The sequence below is a fragment of the Episyrphus balteatus genome, chromosome 1, assembly GCF_945859705.1.
Source record: "Episyrphus balteatus chromosome 1, idEpiBalt1.1, whole genome shotgun sequence".
In the NCBI taxonomy this organism is placed as follows: Eukaryota; Metazoa; Arthropoda; class Insecta; order Diptera; family Syrphidae; genus Episyrphus; species Episyrphus balteatus.
In genome coordinates this window covers 130,653,194-130,677,111 of record NC_079134.1, presented here as the reverse complement: position 1 = coordinate 130,677,111, position 23,918 = coordinate 130,653,194, and the positions used below count along the sequence as shown (strand labels likewise).

At 27.4% G+C, this 23,918-nt stretch overlaps 1 protein-coding gene across 3 annotated transcripts in view; it reads right to left on the bottom strand.

Moving 5' to 3' along the window:
- Window positions 1-593: 593 nt before the first annotated feature.
- The window catches only part of LOC129907556 (uncharacterized), a 242,264-nt gene continuing 218,939 nt past the window's right edge, over window positions 594-23,918 (bottom strand). Inside the window, exons 5-7 of one of the 3 annotated variants that reach the window (XM_055983836.1) lie at window positions 9,520-9,693; window positions 9,151-9,264; window positions 594-1,056 (exon numbers count right to left, since the gene is read on the bottom strand). In XM_055983836.1, coding sequence (XP_055839811.1) covers window positions 917-1,056; window positions 9,151-9,264; window positions 9,520-9,693 — 428 coding nt within the window. In that variant the 3' untranslated portion in view covers window positions 594-916. Of the gene's footprint in view, window positions 1,057-9,150; window positions 9,265-9,519; window positions 9,697-23,918 lie in introns of all 3 variants that reach the window. The other 2 variants (XM_055983835.1, XM_055983837.1) reach the window with 2 other exon arrangements.

The window sequence follows — 23,918 nt, the reverse complement described above, 5'->3', positions numbered from 1 at the left end:
AAATTTTTTTTTTATTTTTGATTTACTAGTTTTATTGATGAATAAAAAATATTATAATAAATTTTTTTTTTGAATATAATATACCTAAGTATGATAGATAACACTAATTTTAAACTTTATTTTTATTTATTTTATTTTTTCCTATTTACAATGAAACAAATTTACAATGTTTATTTTTATTTTTTTTTTAAATGCCTTGGTTGTTTATTTTTTATTCGTTTTTATTTTAAAATTATTTTTCTGGTTATTCCCAATTAACTGACAAAATTTTTTTGGTTATTGAGTTTCTAGTACGTTTATTTTATATTTTTTATTTTTTAAATATACATTTACATTAATTTACATTGCACAGATGATTATGAAATATCATTATAAATATCACAAATAAAGAATGGGATTTTAGGTATAATTATTTTTGGGGTAAAAAAGATTTATCCAAAATTATAAGAGATTTTTTTTTTACTAAATAAATAATTTTTTATTTTAAACAAAAATTTAAAAAATTCAATAACTTTTGTATCACCCTGTGCAAATGCATTTTATATTTAATATTTGTTTTTATTTCAAATATATTAGCTATAGCAGATATTTTTTTTTTATTTATAAATATCTAGAACCCCACTTACTATAAATTTAAGGATAAGAAAGAAGAAATCTATGAAACAAAGTTGAGTTTTGATTCTTAAAATTAATATCCTTATCTTAATTAATTTTTTTATTAATTAAACTATTTTTATTTTCGTTTTTGTCTAATTTTTATTAATTTTATTTATTATACAAAAGAATATTCTATATTAATTTTATTTTGACTGTTTTATCTTTTTTTTTTATATTTTCCTATTCCATCCGACTTTGTGTTTGTAATACTATGTGTGTGTTCATGTATGTGTTTTTTGTTGTTGTTGGATTTCTACAATTACACAACCTCCAGATGCATATATGCCAGGAATATACTATAGCCAATGGAAATGATTGCCATTATACTATGAAGATGGGTTTGATATGATTTTGTCGACGATCCGACATGACCATGGTACATCGCCGCCGGGTTATCACCTGAAAAAGATATGAAAATTTAAATAAATGATTAGAATTTAAAATGAAATTGATTTGGTTAATATTAGAGAAGGAGAAAAAGAGACAAAAATACAAAAAAAAAAAAATATAGTTCGTTGTAGCGGATATGGAAATATCGACATAAAATATATATATAAAAGGGATTTAATGTATTCTAAATTATTGTAATTTTGCTTTTGATGAAGGATTATTTATAGAGATAGTGTCGATGATGGTAGTTATAAAAACTGATTGGTAATAGAAGTTGATTGATGTAATTGGTATATTATTTTGATTTGGCAATTTTAAGCTGAACTTGATTTATATTTTGGTGAAAATACATTTCATTTTGGTATTTAGTTGGAAATGGTTTCAGAATTCTCAGGAAGTCTAATTTTAATTTTTAATGCGATGAGTATTATTATGATGGATATGTGTATTTTTAGAGAGAGTACATTTATAGTAGACGTTACCACATTGGAGAAGAGCAAATGGAGGATTTAAGATCATATTGGATGAATATTATTTTATTAATGAAAATACAAAAAAAAAAAATGTATATAGACTAGAAAATATTCCACTGTTTGCTACATTTACATGGCAACAGGAGGAGGGGGGGTTAAGTAATGGGTAGTTCAAATAACACTGTTTGTAATTGGCATTTATGTAGCCTATTTATTTGTCTTTTCTTTAAGAATTCACTCATTCTTCTTTGACTCATTATTTTTTGACGTGATAACGTCTTATAAATCGATGAGCCATGGCAGCCACCACAAAAAAGTGACGCCAATTTCTCCCGTTCCACTCTCGCACTTTCGGAGTGCGGCAAAAATTTAAATTAAAAATTAAAACTAAACTATTAGAGATACAAAAATCTTCTATAGCTTATTTGAAAGATAATAACTTAAAGTTAAATACCTACATTTGAAGGATTTTAAAAAATTCTATCTTTTAATAGGGGTAAAACAAAATTTCAGAAGATTGGCTATTTTCTAAACGCGACAATTTAAAGAGTTGAATTTTTTTTAATCAATAGATAAATTTATTGCAAGACTGACAATGGTATTGAAAAAATTCTAAAAAATTTCAAAACCAAGCTATAAATGGTTTCTAAAACTAAAACATGAGGTAGACCTTTGACAAAGTAGTGATTATAGGTATGACAATTTGAAAAACGTCATTCGAAAGATAATAAAAAAAATTTTAGGGGTTCGATTACGGATTTTTTTTTTAATCTCTGCGTTTCGAAATATGAATTTTTGAAAAACACCTACTTATTTTGGGGTATTTTTGGGTCAGTTTTTATTTTTTTTAAATTTTTTGTAGCATTCAAAAAATCTCAAGCTTATAGAACATGTACATAGTCTATGACTGTTCGCAAAAATTTGGTATTTCAAAATGGTTTTTGACCGAATAACGGGAAAACAAGTTTTTTGGTCCTAAGTTTTTTGACCTTTTTTTATTTTTATCTTCAACAGCTAAATAAATGAAACTTATATTGTAGATAGATAATAGACAGGACTATATCTGTGCAAAATTTCAATCAATTTTGTAGTCACAATTTTGAGATAACGGTAAAATAAAGTTTTATTATTCAACAGGTTCTATCTTTTGATCTAAAGCAAATACAAATTTGTTTTAACTTTATTGAGCATCCTGATGATGTTACCTTTCATTTGGTATTTCACTGTACATTCACTACAAGCTACACAATGTTAAATTATAAAACTTGCGAAATACCTCAAAACACCTGTGGAGATCTGTTGATCATGAACAGCCACCAGTGTGGGAAGTGCCGTAATCTCAGTTTGGAGTTTCGACATGGTTGGCTTTAAAAAATTCTAATTTTTTTTCTAGGCATCGCAGAAATAAGATTAAAACGTTTAATGAAAGATGAAATTATAAGCTTTTACATGATATAACATTTGTTATAGGTTGTCTAAAAAAATTGATTCAATAGCGTGAGAACATAAAATTATATGTTTTTTTTTTGCTTTTTTTGATGAAAATTGATCGAGTTAAAATTTTTTATAAGTTGTTATTGTTACATCAAAAAAATGAATTTTTGGGTGATGGAAACGATTTTTTTACTTTTTTCATAAGAAATGATTGTTGTTACTAAATTATTTTAATACTTTTTGCTCATTGTAAAAAATTTAAAAATGGTTTTATTATTTAGAAGAAATATTTGGCTTTTTAATGGTATAAAGTAAAATAAAATGCACGACTGGGGTCGCACGTTGCAGTTTAAAGCACTTTTATGTTAGTCTACTTGTAGATTTTAAAAGCTGGATCTAAATTTAAAAATAAAATGCACGACTGGGTCGCACGTACTTGCTCTTGTAGTTGAAAGTATCTTTATCTTAAATATCTATATTGGAAATTTAAGATTTTGTGGAGAAAAAAAAAATAAAAACAAAAAAAAAAATCGAAAGTTAAAAAAATTCAATTTTTAAAATATTTTTTGAAAAACTTTTTTTTTAATTTTTTTTTACATTTAACACTTCAATACCTATGATGTCTGTAAATTTTGAATAAAATTGACTCATGAATCTTAAAAAACATCGTCAATTTTTGAAAAACGGCAACGCCATATTTCCGTTCTCCGCATTAGAAAAACTAAAAATGCAGTTTTGTAAAAATCAATAAGTCTATTACGTGTACCAAATTTAATCAAAATCGTTAGAGCCGTTTTCGAGAAAATTGCAATACCTCGAAAACGTTATATGGGAGATATGCGTTAAAAAGGAGATATTAAAAAAATAAAAAAACCAGCCCTAGGGAATAACCTAAAAAGCATCTGTACCAAGTTTCAAGCAAATCCATCCATCCGTTTAGGCCCTAGCTCGATGTACAGATGGACGCATTGACGCACAGACGCACGGACGCACAGACGCACAGACCGACGGACGGCATGACGAAAACCACTTTTTTGATCTTCTCCATGATCGTAATGTTGGTTTTGATTAAAACCTCAAATTTTTTTTCTACACGAAACCAATACTTGCCCTATACAGCAAGTAAAAAATAATATAATGAGAAAAGAAAAAACGGTAATTTATTTTTAGCTTTTTCTTGTAAATTATGATTGTTTGAAATAATAAATATACGCTTCAATTGACTCATTTTAAAAGCACACAACCTGTTTTCTTACGACATTATCACGTAAAATCATCGTCCGTAAGCCGGCTTTACACACTGCCTTTTTTTTGTTTTATTCCAGTACGACCATTTTTAAGGGAAATACTTGAGAAACATACAAAATTTTGTAATTTTTTGTATCCTTTAGTTTTTTTCGCTAGTTTATTTAAAATTTTAATTTTCGTTTGTGCCTACGCTTATTATTATAATTAATGAACTGTAAGTGCAATCGACTTTATTCTCTTTGCATTTGAATTGTATATTTTATGGGTAGGTTTAAAATACTTTTTTTTCAGAAAAACGCTCTGCGTGGTGGCAAGGTTGTCTCTGGTTAACATATTGTAAATAATTTTCAAAAAAAAAAAAATTTTGTAGAAAAATACTTAATTTCTAACTGAGACCGAAATTTCAAAAAAAATAAATCACTAAAATGTTTTCGAAAATTGTTTTTTTTTTCAGAAAAAAATTCCAATTTTTTTGTTTGCAGCAGCATGTACCTACTACTATTGGAGCACTTTTCTCAATTTCTTAAGGTGACATTAAAAAACTTCTTTGTTAAAATAACTGAAGGAAACCTATACAATCACCAATTTAAAATTGTCTTTATTTCTTATTTTCTCGCTAACGACTTAACTGCAAAAATCATGTTCTGGTATTTATAAGTTTTTTTTTTCAATCAACATAAATGAGGTTTAATTTATATTATGACTGATAAATCAAAAGGAAACCACACCAAGGATTTTTTTTTTTCGAATTTCCTATAAAAAAAATATGTAAGTAGAGCCTTCTACCTATGTACATAGCTTGTGGTTTCTTCACATGGAGGCATGAATGTTAACATACTCGTACTTGACACATGCTCCTTGTATATAAAAAAAAAAAAAAATACCAACAAAAAAAAAAAACCTGTCCAACAGCTCATGTGTGGCCATTGTGGCACACAGCACAGTGGTTTAATACAATAAAATTACCCTTATAGTGTTATCCACCTACGACGGCACATTCTTATGTAATTTTCATAAATTATTATTTTTAACGAATGGGGTGTAATTATTTCCGGTTAAAATTTTTTTTCCCACCAGTAGTGGTTTTTCTTTTTTTCCACGATTTAAGTGTTGGTAAGGAGGAAAATGGAAAAAAAAAATATGGATTGCATTTTAAAATGTATTTTTTTTTTCCTTCTGACCACTAGAAGCTTACAGTATAATGAACTTCTTGGATCCATGGAGTAAAAAATATATTATGATGGCAAAGGTTTTAGCTTTTTATTGAATAAAATTAGTTGTGGTGAGTATCCAAAAAGAAAATCAGAGATTGTTACAAATGAAAAACTATTTTTTGTTGGGAAAAACATTTTAAATAACTTTCTGAATGTTTTTTTTTTTTTATTTTACTCTCACTGCAGAAATAACTTTCAAAATTTTTACCAATTTTCTTTTACAATGTTTCCAGACTGATTACACTGGTCTGCAAAAAAAAAAACAAAAAAAGTCGGGAGCAAGAACTCTGTAAGGTGATTTTAATAAACTTGAGTGTGCTGAATTCAAAACAGTTTACATATTTTTTATATCACATCTAGTTTTTGAGCTCTGCTCATCACAATTTTAGCTATAAAGTTCCAAAAACTAATTTTAAATGAAATTTTTTTTGACATTTGATCTAAAAATATTATTTTTCCGTAATATTTTGCTATTTTTTTAACCGAATCAGGAGTTTCGAAAACTGAAATTTAATTCAAATCTGCTTCAAAAACCATAAGTTACCACCAAGATTTTGAGATTTCATACCTGTCTATACCAAATATCTTTAGGAAAAAAATAATTTTGAAAATAAAAATAAACGTATTTAAGACGATAAAATATGGCTTTTGAATATTGCATATGTAGTTTTGCAAAAAAAAAATTAACGGTGATGAAATTCAACGCCAAAAGTACCACAAAAACGCGTTTTTGACCTGTTAATATTTAAATATTTCGAAAACTTGACGTGCCAGTGAAATTTTGACTTCAGATTCGGAATCATCACACTAAAGTCCTTTAGAAAATTATGGTTTGGTTCAAGCTCCATTTTTGTTGCCGACCAGTGTTTTAGAGCTAAAACATTTGATTTGACTATATGTGTGTTAAATGAAAAATTATTTACATAGTTTTTCTAGACCAGTATTGTGTTTTTTTTTTAGCTAAAAATTTATATTGAAAAGGGAGAAGTTTGTTAATTAAAGAACTTTTATAAAAAGCTAGACTTGCTCTTGAAATTAATTCAAATTGAAGGTGTTGAAGAAAATTGGTTCAGAAACACTAGATTCTCAAATTCCATATTAAACCCAATTTTAGCAGTATTAGATTTTTGAGACCATTATGTAAAGTATCTTTTTTTCTTCTTTACATTTTCAGTATAATTAAATGCTGAAAGCATAAAAATAGGTATTTAGTAAAAGCAACAAAAATATTGTGTTTGCTATTTTTTGAATAGTAGTTTTTCTTAAGTTGTTTTTAATATTTTAATTTTAAAAATTTTGAAAAGGATACATGTCGATAGGATATTTTAATTTTAAAAATTTCTTTAAAACTCGGCTTGCTTTTCAAGTTATAGACAAAAACTCAAAAAGTAACAGAAAGAGTTGAAAATATTGATCGTTATAAAAATGGTCATATTTTTATAACTTATCCATAGATCTTGAAGAAAAGTATCTTTTCATCTTTGCCAAAATGCAAAATTTAAAACTATGAGGATTCGAAAGATTTTGATTTCCTCTTTGAGTAACACATTTTTTTTTTTTTAATTCCTTTAAAAAATCGACTTTTTTATAAATGTTCTGATACATTGCACTTAAACATCTATGGTTATCCAGAAACGTTAATCTAGTGTTTCTGGCTTATTTATTCAGCTTTCAGGTGCCGGTTCTTCAAAACGTTCAAATTGATATTTTATAACTCAAGATAAAGTCCGACTACTAAGGGCCATTTTGTTCACTGTAAGTTCAACTTTCGAATTTGCTTTTGTCCACTCAAAGTTGACGTTTTCAACTTTTGATTTTCAACTCGAGAGTTTATCAACTTCCAGTTTTCTTAACTTCCTAAAAAAAGTAGAAGTTGGGCAAGCAAACTTGAGATTTTGCATAGCAAAATTTCAGTAATTGTTTTAACTGTCACAAATATATTAGGGATATTTTTAAAACTGAAAGTTAAAAAACTTTTTTGTTTTATAAACTCGAGAGTTGAGAAAAAAAAGTGAACAAAATAAATTCTCAACTTTTGTTTTAACTCTCACGAGTTGAAGTCAACTCTCAAGTTCGTCAACTTGCGAGTTTGCTAGAAGTTGAGCAATAGTGAACAAAATGGCCCTAAATGTGCTTTGAAAAAACAACGACAAAAAACTTTGAAAAAATCATATCTCCTTTTTTTTAGATTAGATTTTTTCGAGTTTTCTGGGCTTGAATCAATACGAAAAGTAGAACAGCACTTTGTGTCCAAAAAATGTTTATATTTTTGAAAACTAGTGTTATTAAAGAAAAAGAATTACTGCTTTGCTTAACATCAATACATTAAGTATTTTCAATTTTACATTAAATTTTGAAATGAAGAGACGTTTTTGCAATAATAAGTTGGTCTAATGATAAAGCACTAAGCACTTGACCAGTAACCCAAGGATATCAACCCCAGTGGTTGGCTGGCTGGGTTTCAGTTTTTTTTTTTTTTTAAGTAATAACACCTGAACTCACATTAAGGTATTATAATTGAATCGTTTTTTTTTTTTCGATATTGGCTATGGAAAACCTGTAAAATTGTAAGTTCGCAATCAATTTCTAAAAATATTATTAAAACTAATTTTGTTTTTAAACCATTTTTTGTATCCAATCTTTTAAAAGGTAGTAAATCAAAAAGGAAAAAAAAAAATCATGTGTGGCAGAAGTGAAACCTTAACAAATCATTTTTCTTGCAAAAAAAAAAAAAAAATCGAAAAAAATCTACCTTTATTTTTAATCCATCACCTCTATATGACAACGTATAATAAAATCTTATATCATCTGAGAGCTTATTATTTCACCTTTTTTATGATGCTTCAATCATATTTCTATGATGTTTACAAAAGAAGTAAGAATTTTTTAAAGCCAACCATGTCGAAATTTCAAACTGAGATTACGGTACTTCCTACTCCTACACCACTGGTGGCAGGTCATCGGCAACAGATCTCCACAGTGGTGTTTTGATTTATTTTTCAATTTTTTCAATTTAAGATTGTGTAACTTTTAGAGTACGTACCGTTATGTGTGATATATCAAATAAAAGGTTATGTTATCAGCATGCGTATTAAAGTTAAATCAAATTTTTATGTGCACTAGATCAAAAGATATAACGTGTGTTGGAAAAGAACATCTTTTTACCGTTATCTCCGAATTTTGAATATAAAATTAATTGAAATTTTGTACAATTATAATTTATTTAATTACCTATCTACAGTACAAATTTCATTCATCTATCTATTCAAACAAAAAAGTTATAACAAGTTGAAGTCGTGTCGCGTTTTCGTTTCATCTTGTTTCAAATCACTACGATACTAAAGAAGTTTTCACTTCAAAAAAACAAAAAAGTTATAGTTCGAGAGAAAAAAAGAAAACGCAAACGCAGATGTGTGTGCATTAAAAGTCTACGGCCTTAGAAGACTCATTGGGGCACCTAAAAATGGTTTCAATGATTCAATATTTTTTATGTTCAGTCACTTTTTGAAACAAATTGAAAACTTCTCCATAAATTGACGCTTCCTCTTAATGCATATGATACAATCAAAAGTATTGCATGGATGATATCTAATATTTTATGCAAAAAATATTTCTCACATTTTTTCAACAGATTTTGCAAAAAATTCCTAAATAATTGATATTGAATATAATTTTCGAGGGGTCTTAAATTCTAATATTTAATCAAACACATAGTACAGTATAAAGATACATACCTTTAAAAATATGAACCAGTACACTGGCAGGCTGGGTGTTGCTAGCTACGCAGGTGAAATTACCAGAATGCTCTCGTCTGGTTTTCAGTATAGTAAGCTCCGAAGATTGAAAATCTAAAAATAAAAAAAAATTAAATCAGAAAAGAAAAAAATATGAGTAAAATATTTTTGATTCAAAATGAAATCTATATACAGGATTAGATTAGGTTCGTGCTAGGAAGCTGTGAATGATATTTTGCATAGGAATATGAAGGATGCCTAAGAACATGCATTAAAAGGATCAGAGTGAAAAAAAAATGGGAATTGATTTCCTGTACATACATATACATAAAAAATGTGTATGTGTGAGATTATATTAGTTGAATTTACCTGCTTCCGTTGAAACGTTTATTCCTCTGTCGATGTCATAATTTATCATTCGGTTGTCGTGATACCAAAATATATATTCTGATGCTACAGTATTTTGAACAACACGACATTGCAGGCGCAGCGTTGATCCAGGTGTTAAGTATCGGATTGGTGGTCCCGATATTTCGGCACGTGCTTCTATGGCAGGAATTGAATTTGTTTTTTTTTTGTTTTTTTTTCGAAATAAAATAAAAGAAAGAAAAACGAAAAAAAAGAAGAAATAAATTCAGAGAGTTAGTATACGAATAATAAGATATATTTATTTTTTTTTACTTTTATCTAAATAAATATTGGAAAATAAAAAGTAAATAAAAATAAAACGAAATTATATTAAATTCAAATATTTAACTTGTTACTTGGGGGAAATAAAAAATATACCTACTCAAGAAAATCTTTGTTTTCAAAATCAAGTAGGTACTTAAAACATGGCTTTGGGAGGAATCGTAGGGCTGTTAAAATCATTTCCTAAAAAGATCTGTTTTGAAATCCAATTTTCAAATTGGTTGTTTCTTCCTTTTTTTTTGCTGCACAAAATCAAAATCCAGTATTATATATAAATACTGACATAGGCGGATCCAGGGGGGGGGGGGGGGGCACGGGGGCACGTGCCCCCCCCCCCCCCCCAGAACTTAAAGTTCATACTTAAAGGAAATCAAACTATAAGAGTTTTAAAAATATATGAATAATAACAGAAAGAACTTGAGTGAAACTCTTGTCTATTTCTGGCTGAAAATGCGAATTTTGTTGATTGTTGCATTCCTTTCCCATGAATAGCTCCACCTCACAAATAAATAAACGGCTATTTGTTGGGTACACACGAATTTTTTTTTTTCGATTTAAAAAAAAAAGTGAATTTTCAAAGTGATTTTGGTGAAAAATTTTGATATGGACATCGAATGACATTGAATGATATAAAAAAAATAATTGTATATGCAACTCTATTTTTTCATACAGAGGGGTCAAAAAATTTGCACTTTTTTCGTTGTTTTTTTTTTTTTAACATTAGTGTTTTTAAAATAGCGGAACACGTCACAAAATTGCATAAACTATATATTATAGAACTGCTGAATATGTAGAACAAACTTGCATTTCAGAAGTTTGCCCAAGTTTGCACCCCGAAAATAAAGACCCCTTGAAAAAAAACTCCTCAAAAGCGACCCTTACTTATAGATTTTTATAAATATTATTTTATTGAGAAAATTTCTCCAGGAATACCTCTAAAAATATGTAAAAAAAATAGTGTTCCAAATTTCAAAAAAATCGGTGCAGTAGTTTTGAAGTTATGAGGAGCACCGGCGTTGAAAACATTAGTTGTGGGGATAAAGATTTAAAGTTTTGAACTCTGGACTAAAAGACTAAAACGTTCCTAAGGGAAGTATTAAAATACTCATAACTTGGTCAATTTGGCTCCAAGAGACCTACAATTTGAACACAACATTCTTGAGGTATAAAACAATTTAACCCCTTGTAGCCCCATGTGACATTTCTGTAACAAACCGAAAAAGATTGCATAAAAGCTCTACAAACTATTTTTTTTTCTTTTGAAGCTTCTAATATTATAATCTTTAAGTATTGCTTTATCGAAATAGTACTTCAAATTTCTAATAAATAGTTTTTTCTAACCAATAGTTTTTAATTGACAGTTAATGTTGAAAGTTGGGTTTTTTTTTTGAAAATAAGCAAATTTGTGTAAAAACTACGAAATTCAGAAAAAAAAAATAGTTTTTGTTAGTAAACCAAACGGGGTTTTATTTTTGGATTTTAGGAAAGTGCCTAAAAATTAATATTAGATAGTTTTTTACTTGAATTTTTGAATTTTTATATAAAAATAAATTATTTAAACTTTTTTTTTACTCCCAAAATATCGAAATAACTAAGTAAATAATGACTTTATTGAATTTTTAAAAAAATACGTGTTTTATTAAAGATAAAGGCCAATCGATTGACTTATTAATTTTTAAATTTACGATCTTGGGTTACAAAAGGTTAATGCAAATAAAAAAAAAACAAAACTGGGTTTCCCGGCAAAAAAGTATGATTCAGTTTTTTTTGTTATTCTTAGGAACTTTAATGGCATTTTGTTTATTGACAAAGCAATATTATGTAGATACAAAATAGCTATTTGTTTCAAATGCAATGAAACAATTCTGAGAAAATTATTATCAAACCAAAATATTGTGAGTAGATATGATTTGACTTGTCAAAAGTGATGTGTGAACAACTAAGCCACTATAACATTGTGTTTTCACAAGAATTGATTTTAAAATCCATTTGAAGTTTCCATGGGAATTTTTTCGCAACAAAATAAAGGCAGATTACCAAAGAAAAATAACGTTGTGAGTTAAATCCGTTGAAATCCAGTTTTGTACTAATTACTTGAAACATTACACAAACATGTGAAGAATTCGTGAGAAAAACGGTGCACTTTCAAAAATTAAAATACATTGAGTATACTACTCTGTTGAAATTCATACTTTTTTAAAAATCAATATTTCTTTTTCTAAAAATATGATAGAATAATCCACCCAAATTGGTAAGTTACATGCAAGTTAATAAGAATAATATTTTTCTATTTCTGTTTTTAGTCCAATTAAATTAGAAATATTATTTTCATTCAAAATGAACAATTCTTTTATAACTGAAATGATTTTTGTTGGCAAATGTAGGTAATCCTTTAAAAAAAAATGGGTTGAGTTCAATTGTTTTCGGATTTTCTTATTCAGTTTTGATGCTATCATTTCAAAATATACATTTTTCATATAAAACAAGCACAGAAAAAAAACGTTTTGAAATATTTTTTTGAAAAACAATATCTTCAGATTAAGGTAAACTTTCAGTAAAATAGATAACATTATGGATCCTTTAAAACCGCTTATAAACTTGATTTAATATTTGTTTTGAGCATTAAATAATTATAAAAAAGAATACATTCATATTTTGGAAAGTTTCAAAAATAATTCCAATTCTTAAGAAGTCAAACTCGCAAAAAAAAGTATACCGAGCAATTTCTATTTTTTCTTTTACCTTGTGAGTTTGCAGATATTACAATATCTTGGAACTCATAGGTCTATTACACCTATCATCAAATCAATTGAAAAAAATGTCTTTGAAATTTAAAAAAAAAAAACTGATTTCAAATAAAAAAATTACATAAAAAAATACTTATTGCAAATAAAAAATTTTCTGCACTGAAAAAAAAAATTCAATGCATTTAATATTTTTTTTTTTAATATTAGTCGAATTTCTTATAATTTTGGCTATTTGACCATAATTAAACGATTTCAACTATACTATACTTAACCTCGTGTATGGTCAAATAGCCAAAATTGTAAGAAATTGGACGAATTTTAAGAAAACAAAATTGGACGAAAACTATAATAATAAGAATATTTTTTATTTGCAATAATTTTTTTTTAATGCAAAATATTTTATTTTCAAGGCAAATATTTTTTCAGTTGCAATTTTTTTTATGCAATTTTTACTTGCTCTATAGGGCAAGTATTGGTTTCGTGTTGAAAAAAAATTGAGGTTTTAATCAAAACCAACAATACGATGATGGAGAAGATAAAAAAAGTCGTTTTCGTCATGCCGTCCGTCGGTGTATGCGTGTGTGCGTCTGTGCGTCCATCTGTACATCGAGCTAGGGCCTAAACGGATTAATAGATTTGCTTGAAACTTGGTATAGATGATTTTTACGTGATTCCCTAGATCCGATATTTTTATTTTTTTAATATCGGAAATTATAGCGTTGCCGTTTTTCAAAAATTAACATATTTTTTAAGTTCATAGATTTCATTAAATCATAAATCAATTTTATTCAAAATTTACAGGCATTATATTGAAGTGTAAAATGTAAAAAAAAATTTTTTTTAAGTTTTTGAAAAAAAAATTTAAAAATTAAATTTTTTTTACTTTCGATTTTTTTTTTTCCTGCACACTAAACAAAATCTTAAATTTCCAATAGATATTTAAGATAAATATACTTTGAACTACAAGAACAAGCACGTGCGACCCAGTCGTGCATTTTATTTTATTTGCAATAAACATTTTTTTTTTACTCCAAATATTTTTTCAGTTGTAATAAAAAGTTTTTTTAATGCAGTTTCTTTTCAGTTGCAATAAATATTTTTGCTTGCGATATATGTACCCACCTACTATGCAGGTTGATTCAGGAGTAATGTGACAAAAAGCTAGAGCGTGTAAGTTGGGTCAAGGACAGAATAAAATCGTATTGGAGGGGGGGTCTATTCCCCTTCGTTTAGCGGGGGAATTAACTTAATTTGGGAAAACAAATATTAAAAATCAACGGTTACATTTACAATAACGTGCTATACCTTTTTTTAAAGCCAAAAACTACAGTTTTTGAAAAATTAATGTTTAAAATTATAATTTTGAAAAAAATTTTCGAGAAATTAACAAAAAAACCAAAACTACTTTTTTCTAAGAAACCTCTTCATTTTTTGTTTTATATGGCTGGACTTATTGATAAATTAATTTATGAAACATTAACCATTCGTCTGTTATTTCTTAAACATTCAGACTTAAATGAGTTTACAACAAAGTGATTAAGTATTGGATTAACCCTGAATTGATCAACTTTTTTCATCGATAACACCTGAAAAATCACCTCAGTATTTTTCATACTATGTCTGAGGGTGCCCGGATTTTAAAAACAAATTTGAATTTTTTTTTTTTTTTGAAAAATCATATGTTCGAAAACGGGACATTGATTTTTTTTTTATATTTTATTTTAAGATTTTGATTAGTAATTTCTACAAAATGGCATACCAATTTTATTTTAAAACTTTTTTTATAAAAAATTAGTTTTTTAAAAAACGGTTCTAACGATTTTGAATTTTTTTTTTTCTAAAAATGTATCCTAATATAAAAAATAAAAAATTTTATTACCAATACCGAATTTTTTTAAAATTTGGAATAGAAAACAAATGCATGTAGGTACCAGACCCAAACCACAAAATACCGCTGCGAATTGGTATTGCTATAGTAACAATTCCAATTTTACTTGACTTATCTTAAGCGCTTAATACTATTTCGAATAGAATATACTTTTGAGTAAAATTAAACAATTTTTTCATTTCTGGTAATTCAGCTTATTGATCAATACCTCTATAAAATAGGTAGTTTTTGAAAACTCCAAAAAGTCTTCAAACACGTGTCGGTGTGCCTCAGGGTTAAATATTAAGTCCAATTTAATTTTTAGAATGAGAGGCTGGCAGCAGAGTTCCTGTCGGAGAGGTACAAAGGGGTAAATATTTATTGCGAAAAGAAAGATTTAAATCTGCTGGTTTGTATTGTCGCCGATTCTGGGAAAAATATTAGTACAGTATTTTCAAATGATAATGGTACCAAAACTATCGCTGGCTCTCAAATAGATTTTACAATTCCAATTTCGCAATTGAATTTTGTCGTTACTACGGCTTGAAATTCTTGAAATTTGTCAAGAACTTTAGATTTTTCTATGAAAATTTTCTATAAAAAAAACTAAAAAATGCCAGTGTCCTCGAAGCCACACAAAAAGCCAAACAAACCGAAGTTATTCTATAAAAAAATTTTCAAATTATATTCAAATCGTTCAATTGAGTAATATATAAAAGAATCTAAAGCCTCAAGCAAAACTATTCACTTATTCACTTTTAATATAACAACATTTTTCAAACTGATTTCAACTGCAAGTTATTCCAATATAAAAATCCTTTGGGATTTCTTTTTTTTATTTTTTTTTTTGTTCGTGTGTCCTTGTTATTCAATGCAATTTACCATATATAAATATTTTTTTTTTTTTTTTTTTTTTTGTATTCCCAATGAATAAACTATTTACAAATTGGCACTGGGTCAGTTTTCGAAAAGAAAAAAAAAAAAAAAATATGGAAATGAAATATAATATTGCAGTCAGTATAGTTGACCAAAATACATCGAACAAAGTCATCACAAAAATTTTCTCTCAATCGAAAAAATCGTCCTTTTTGCCCAAAACGGACAATTTTTCTTTTTGAAAATACTTGTTGTAACAATTTATTTCCACTTCAACAAACTGGATATTGCAATAGCAACAACAACAACAAGAACAAAAAATGACATTGATGCAATAAACATGCGAGTAAAACTTTGTTTTATTTTTTTTTGTGTTCATTTTCAAATAGGTTCCTGCAAGCTATGCAGCAAGTTTAATATAGTTTTAGGTTAGGAAATAAAATTCACAAAAAAATGCAAACAAAAAAAAAATAATCTAAAACTCGCTTGTCGTCATTGAATGGCCATAGAAACATTTGTTTGGAATAGCCCTCCCCTGGGGGGGGGGGGGGGGGGGGGGACGGTGATGCGACGATCGAAAATTGCAAATTCGTAATGTCCTTTTTCACATAGAAATAGAATTATTACCCTGCACTTCTCGGGGTATTATATTTTTTGAGGGGATGTTAGGCGCGGCGCAAATTGTCTGGCAATCTTGTCTGTGAGGCTGTGGGGACCCATAAAAGTGCAGAGAATTAACTTTTTTTCTTTTTTTTTTTGTTGCGTTGAAGGATAAAAACCGACTGTGCGACAGATTTTGATATTGTATTTTACATAAAACTATCATGCTATGAAGGCGGTGCGGTGGTGGTGGTGGTGGCATCGATTTGGGTGAGACGATAATAGGTATTCAAAAGCATCAGTCTCTGGTTTGGCCTGAGGTCGGAATAAAACGATGCATCAGAGTTTTCTCTTCGGGGAATAATGTTTTGTGTAGTAGGATGAACGGACACGTTAGTGTCTATGATGACGTAAATAGTTTGACAAGAACTTTATTTTTTTTTTAAACTTTGTTTGCTTTTGTCAACAGCTTCATGAATGTGCCACTGTACAAAAGTTGATATTGGTTGTAAAGTTTAGAATTAAGTTTTACGTTATGTCATTGGTTAGATGAATATAAAACAGCTAACATAACCTTGTCAATGTATATTATTTTATAAAGTTGGTTAAATAAAATCAATAAAGAATCCTTAAAATGATTTCAAATAAACTTTTTGAAAGTTCAGATACATTTTTTAGTTTTATTTCTGGGATTAAGATTTCTTTGTTTTTTTTTAGGATCAGAATAGAATTCATTTTACTGGTTAACAGCTAATAGCTTTCATATAGTCTGAAATACATGGTTGAAAAGAGTATTCTATTCAAATTTTATGATCGTTTTTTTTTTTTTTTAATGTTTTGTACTTTTCTACACTTCACAGGAAACACATACACGAAGTTGCTCTTAGTGTTCAATTTGCTTAAAATTTAAATTCGTCCTTCAAAGGCAAAAAAAAAAAATATCTAAATTGAATTTAAGCTCCAAGAACAGTATGCAATCTAATTTTTTTTATTAAGATGCATTTTTCGACGCATTTTAAAAATCGATAGAGCCGTTTTTTTTAAAAGTAATTTTGTATACCTATGTAAATAATTTTTCGAGAAAAATATCAATGGTTGACAAAAAACCAAACAAAATTCGGAAGCAAGAACTCTGTAAGGTGATTTTAATTAACTTGGGTGTGCTGATTTCAAAACTGTTAACAGATTTATTCCAGCACGTCTAGTTTTTGAGCTCTCCCCATCACTATTTTCGGTAAAAAGCATCAAAAACTAATCTTGAATGAAATGTTTTTTGATATTTGATCTAAAATATATGTTTTTCCGTAATATCTTGCTGTTTTTTAATCCAAAATCAGGAGTCCAAAACTGGAATTTACTTTAAATCTGCTTTAAAAAACCATAAGTTACCTTAAACACCAAGATTTTGAGATACATAATATCATGAATTTCTATACCAAATATCTATAAAAAAAAAATAGTTTTGAAAAAAAAAAACATATTTAAGACAATAAATTATGGCTTTTGGAGATTTTGTAAGTAGTTTTGCAAAAAAAAAAAAAATTAACGGTGATGAAATTCAAGGCCCAAAGTACCAAAAAAATGCGTTTTTGACCTGTTAATGTTCAAATATTTCGAAAACGTGACGTGAAATTTTGACTTCGGATTCGGAATCTGCACACAAAAATCCTTTAGGAAAGTATGGTTTGGTTTAAGCTGTATTTTCGTTGCCGACCAGTGTAATTAATGAATAAATTGTCAAGTCATATTGCAGTTATTTTTATTCAACATCAAAACCGTTATCGATAATTTTCATTTTTTTTTTTTTGTTTTACTCTTAAAATGTACCTAATTTTAAAAAATGTTGATAGCTATTGATTCATATTCAGGCTGTTTAAATACTTTTGTAAAAGAAAATTCGTTAAAATTGAAGCAGTTATTTGAGAGATAGTCAGAAAAAAACATTATTAAATTCCTAACGGACTTCCACGCCATTTTGCTTCTTCTTCTTCCTTTTTCTCGGCGCTGGTATGATCTCGATGTCGAGGGGATCATAACTATCCCACGTAACTGCTTCACACTAGTGATCCGCCTGTGGGGTTCGCCGGGTTGACCTCAGAAATCGGCGGCAAGCCTCCCGGTTTTGTATTGTTCCATTTCTAAGGCCAACTGAATGCTGGTGGTTTTGCATTTGCTTGTACCAGGAGTTTTTAGGCCTACCTTTCTTTCTATTTCCACGCCATTTTGCTAACACAGCAAAACGAATCCACAACGGATACACCCCCTTTTGCCCTCCCGTTAGCTAAACGTGCCGAAACCCGCAACCCTTTTGTTTCGATCGTGGGAAGGTTCAACGTTCAACCGATTCATAACATTCCCATGTTCAAAATTATAACAAATAAGTTCAGTCTCAATCCAACAATCTAATATTAAGATATGGAAAATTGATCTAAGATCGAAAAATAAATTCATTTTTTTTTTTTGCCAATCAAAGGAAAAAATTGTCAAAATCAATTTTTGGACAGATCTAAATTAAAAAAATAAATTGATTTTTGTAGGTAATAAATAAAAACTCCCCAATATTTTCAATAAAAATCAGAGTCAATCGAGAAAATGAGAACCCCATTTAAAACTGTCGACGTTATTCACTTTCATGTTTTCGAGCATTCTTCAGTTTATGTCACATTTAATTATTGAATTTAATTGTTCAACTATTTTAAATGCCTGATTAAAATTGAAAAAAATAAAGAGAACTCTTTCAATACTAAATTTTTCTTGATATTTTTTAAAATGGGAAACACTTGCTTTTCATTGAGCAAAATAAGGGAAAATTTAAAATTTTATATTTGCACGGAATTTCATAATAAATAATTAAATACCCCTGTAAATGATCTTTTACAAAAAAACTAAGTATGCCATTTTATTTCTTATATATTATATTAAAAGGAATTTTTAGAAAAAAATAGAGCTGTTATTTAAAAAAATAATTTTTTATATATAAAAATTTTCAAACATTTTTCAAAAAAAAGTTGGTATGCCATTTTGAACAAATAATGAATTTACACATAAAAACGGATTTTCAAAATTTTTCACTAACCCGTTTTTTTTATTTTGATTTTTCAAAAAAAATTTTAAAATATTTTTTAAAAATCCAAAAATGTTTTTTTTGAAAATTTTTTAGATTTTTTAAATAATTATTGCTTAACGTTTCCGTATAAAAAATTGGTCGAAATATATTTTGTCGTTTACGAGAAATTCATAAATAAAAAAAAAATCGTTCTATGGCATATACCGTTAATAACGGTACAAAACATATTTTTTTTTTTAAATTACGAAGAAAGCTTTATGTGTTTCACTACACACAAAAAAGAATCTAATATATTTCCAATAAGCTTACTTAACATTATTTCTCCTTTTAGTGATATTCAAAACCTTGACAACTCATCATTTTTAAATTAAAAAATAAAATAAAAATCATAAATTCTTTTTTTATTTTGTTAATTGCATGGATTGGTCGGTACTTGATTACAAGAGTGAAGAAAATCATTCAGCTTAATCTTACTTCTCAATTCACCTGAGATATATTTGATACTAATTATTCTGTATCCATGTCAACATCTATATCATTTCTTTAGAATAGAATTATTTATTAATCGCATGAATTATTTTCCATTTAAATTATGAATATAATCGACCTGATGCTGCTGTTGCTGCCGCCCCCACTGAATTTAGCTTGTCCTTGTCGTTGAGAAAGCATTAATCTAATATAATTTTCCCAACCATTTTTTTTGTATGGAATTCAAAAATTTTTTTTTTCATCAATGAAAAGGCATATGAAAAAATAATAATCTACCAGTGACAAATCATTTTCTTTTAGAAAAAAAAAATGACAAATGGGGTTTTTATTGAGAATGATTGAATATAATACGAAGTAGCAATTGTCAAAGGAAATTTTTCTTTTTTGCTTAATTTTTTTTTCCTTCTTGGTTCCTTTTGGAAGATTTCATCTGAAAGAAGTATGTCTGGAAAGTGGCTCACCAGGACTTTTTCTTGAATATAATTTAATTAGGTTATGTTTCATGAAGAAGTGGATTTTTTTTTTTTAAAGAAGTTAATTTTTTTTCCTTTAATATGAAATGAGTTTTTTTCTATTGTTTTTAGTCTCTATGATCCACCACTCATGGCAATAATTCCAAAGGAAAAATAAATCTTTAAACTGGAAACAATGGACCGCATTTGATCAAAGTTTCTAGTTTCCTAGAGAATATTTTCGGTAAACAAAAGGATGTTCTTTTTACCAAATTCCAAAAAGGATGAGATACTCAATTCGTCTGTATTTTTTTTTGATTTTTGTTTTGTGTTTGTTACCTCATAGCTTTGGACTGAGTGAACCAATTTTGATAATATTTTTTGTATTGGAAAGCTGATGGCTCCAATGTGGTCCCATTGTCGTTCAGTTTTGGCCATAGGAACTATTAGAAAAACCATAAAACCTGGCTTTTGATAAAAATGATTATTATACCTATCTTTTAGTAATTTAAACAAATAAAGACTGATTTGATAGTAGCATGAAATTATTTGTTATACTGATTGGAAACGTCATTTTATTAATTACGATCAAATAGAGGTTTTTTGAGGATAAAAAAAGGTTTCCTTTTTAAGTAAAAGAGCAAAAGCTTGAGACATCCACAACCAGTGGCGCAACAGTGGGCCAAATTAACATTTTTCGTTGAAAAATTCATAACATTGAACGGGCAAAAGTTGCAATACTTTCTTATGTATTTTGTCTTAAAAAAAACTATAATTTATCATTTTTGTTGTTATTTTACAATTTTTTGCAAGGCTGTTGAAATCTTTAGTTATCTGGTTATTCTTTAAAAAAAAAAAAGCTCAACTTTTTGATTTTTTCTATGCTTTTTAAGGCAGTTGTGTGATTGTATTTTAGAAACCTAAAAGTGTTTCAGAAATAATCAAAGATTAGACTGCAGTTGAGTTTAATCAGTAGGCTTGCATTGGAAATTTTAAGACTCAAAGTCGAAAAAATGTGTCAGAAACATTTTTAAAAGAGTTTTCAAACTTTGTAATATTAAGAAAAAAAAATGGATCATAATTGTAAAATGAGCCGTTATTTTACAAGCTCCAATAAAATAATCCAATTTTCGTTAGATTATTAAATATAATAAGGAAATTTTGGCTCCTGTATTAGCCGAGTTCTTTAACATATTTTCAAATTTCTTTCGATTTTTAAAGCTTACAATATTCCCTTACACATTGAATATTTAAGACTTTTAAAAAGGTGGCCCACTATGCATCGTTTCTCAAAAAACTTGCTTCGCGTGGCTGTGAATTGTCGCTAATTTAGCGAAAAAGTGATTTTTGACCGTGGTGCGGTGGTTATTTAGCTGTTGTTCGGCGTTCAAAAAGCAGCGCGGTCGGTGGTGTTTTGGCTGTGGTTCGGCAGAATTCCATTTTTTAATTCCTTAGGGCCTCAAAGCAATATGATAAGAGTTAAGGACAACGTTCATAGTTAAACAAAATTAAAAGATGAATACGGTTGTCTGATCAAATTGAGTAGTAGATATCTCAAAACATACATTTCGTGATAGTTTTCAAAAAACTGATCAAAAATGCATCCAGTGTTGAATTGAATACATTGCCTTAGTAGTAACAGATTCAATGTTAATATTACAACCAATTTTTTTCTTTGACACGTTAGTGCTTAAATCAAACAAATTTCGAAAATATCAATTTCGGAATCGTTAAAAAAATTATTTTTCTTTTTTTGGAAAATTCAATTAGTGGAGTAACTAAAGCTCAAAAATTGGCAACATTAGGGAACCCGGCCGAACAGCTTTGATTTTGATGATCAAAACATCGGTAATTAAAAATACTTTACTATAGATTAAAAATTGACGGTGTTGCCGTTTTGATTTTTTAAATTTAATTGAAGATTTTTGTGTTTAAAAAATTTTTCTTAAATTTCATAAATTTTAACATGTCGTTTCTTAAACTTTTTCGTAATATAAAATGCATTTATTTTCAAATTTTTTTGGCCGCTTTTATTATGATTTAAAATTATAAAAGGAAATGTCAATATAATATGTAGTACGGTTTATGGAAAAAATTAAAACATATTTCATTTTCGAAGAACTTCTTTTAATAAAAGTTTTGAAAAAAAATTTAACTTATTTTTTTTTAAGTTCAACATCTAAACATAAAATAAATTTTTGTTCATTTAATAACCCTTACTATTGAAAGTTAAATAGCAAAAATTTAATGTTCTTATTTACCAAAGTCTTTGAGAAAATTAATTATTTCAATGCAAAATTTCAGTTTTTATAAAAAAAAACCCATTGAAATTGAAGTAATTTTGATTTTTTTTTTCAAAAGTGTGATATATTTTACCTTTTTTGCTTCGGAATTAAACTGATAATATTTATGGCCAAAAATTTTTTTAAAATAAATTCATATTTAATTAGAAAAAGTTTGGAAAGAAGTCATTTTAAATGTTTGTAATAACATTTTTTTTTTAATTCTGAGTTTGAGGACCATTTTTTTCAAAAACTCTTAATCAAATTTAGGCCCAATTTATTCACTCTCCATTATATTTAAAGGCTCCATTAAAAATTATAAAACTGTCAAATCGCACACAAATTTTAAAATTTCCCTTTTTTAACCGCGACTTTAAATTTAATGGAGTGTGAATAAATTGTTCCTTAGTTTATTTCAATTTAAGAGACAAGAATGAGTTTCTGGCTTTTTAAAAATATATTTTAAAATATTGAAGGTGTTGCCGTTGTTTTCAAAATATTTTTTTTGGGTTTGAGGTCAGAATGTTAGAAAATTGAATTTATCGCTTAAACGATGGGAGATTGTTTCTTACTCCTTTATATTTTTTTTTCCTTAAATTACCTAGAGAATCTTTTGCTATCATTTGTTTTATGAAATTTAAGCAAAAAAATGGTTTTGGGTTTAATTTTAATTAAAAAAAAAAAAACAATACGGCAACATCGGCAATTTTTAATCTATAGACTTTAAAGTATTTTTAATTAAAAAAATCGTCAAAATCAGAGCTGTTCGGCCGGGTTCCCTAATAATTTACTTTAGATACTCTACTAAATTGTTTTAAAACGGATCAATAAATTTTCTTTAAAATATTTAAGTGAATGGATTTAAAATTTCTTCAAAGCAACATGTTAATTTTTTTTGTAGAATTTAATATATAGAAAAAATAATAGACAATAAAAAAAATTCAAAAATTCTTTGCTATACAAGACTTACTTAGGTACTACACTTTCTTCGAGTTTAAAAATATTTAAAAAGGTGTTTTATCTGTTTGAAATTCAATTTTAAATACTTTTACATTTTATATAAAATTAATTATTAAACTACACAAAAACCATAAAATTTCATAAAACATTGATAAATCTTTCAATTTTTGAGTACGTAGTTAATTAAAGTGTAAATTTTAATAAATAGCTCAAAATTATGATTAAAAAAATTTTGAATTCAAGGTTTTTTCTTTTATTGCATTTTCTGAGAACTTACTAAAGTATAGTAGGTAGTGTATATTTTTCAAACCATCAGAAAGTAAAGATTTCAAAGAACAAAATACTAACCGAATTTTTGAAAAAAAAAAAACTGATATTTTGACACGAGAATTTTCAATTGAAAATGAGGGTGTTTTTTTATATTAAGTCAAAATATGGTAAAAAAATAAATACTTTAAATTAAATAAATTACAGTATATTTGGGACATACAAAAGGTAAGTTTTCATTAATTTCGTAAATTTTTTTTTTTTTTTTTTTTTTTGAAAAAGAAAAAAATAAAAACTTGGTTTTTAATTTTTTCTCATACATTTTGAGGTTATAAGAAAAAAGTTGTATAGATCTTTTAATTACCTAAAAATTTGCCGTTTTACTTTTTTCTATAGGAATTGTAATCTGGAAATTGAGATAAACCATTTTTCACCATTAAAAACTCACTCACCCACTTCCCAAACTCGGAT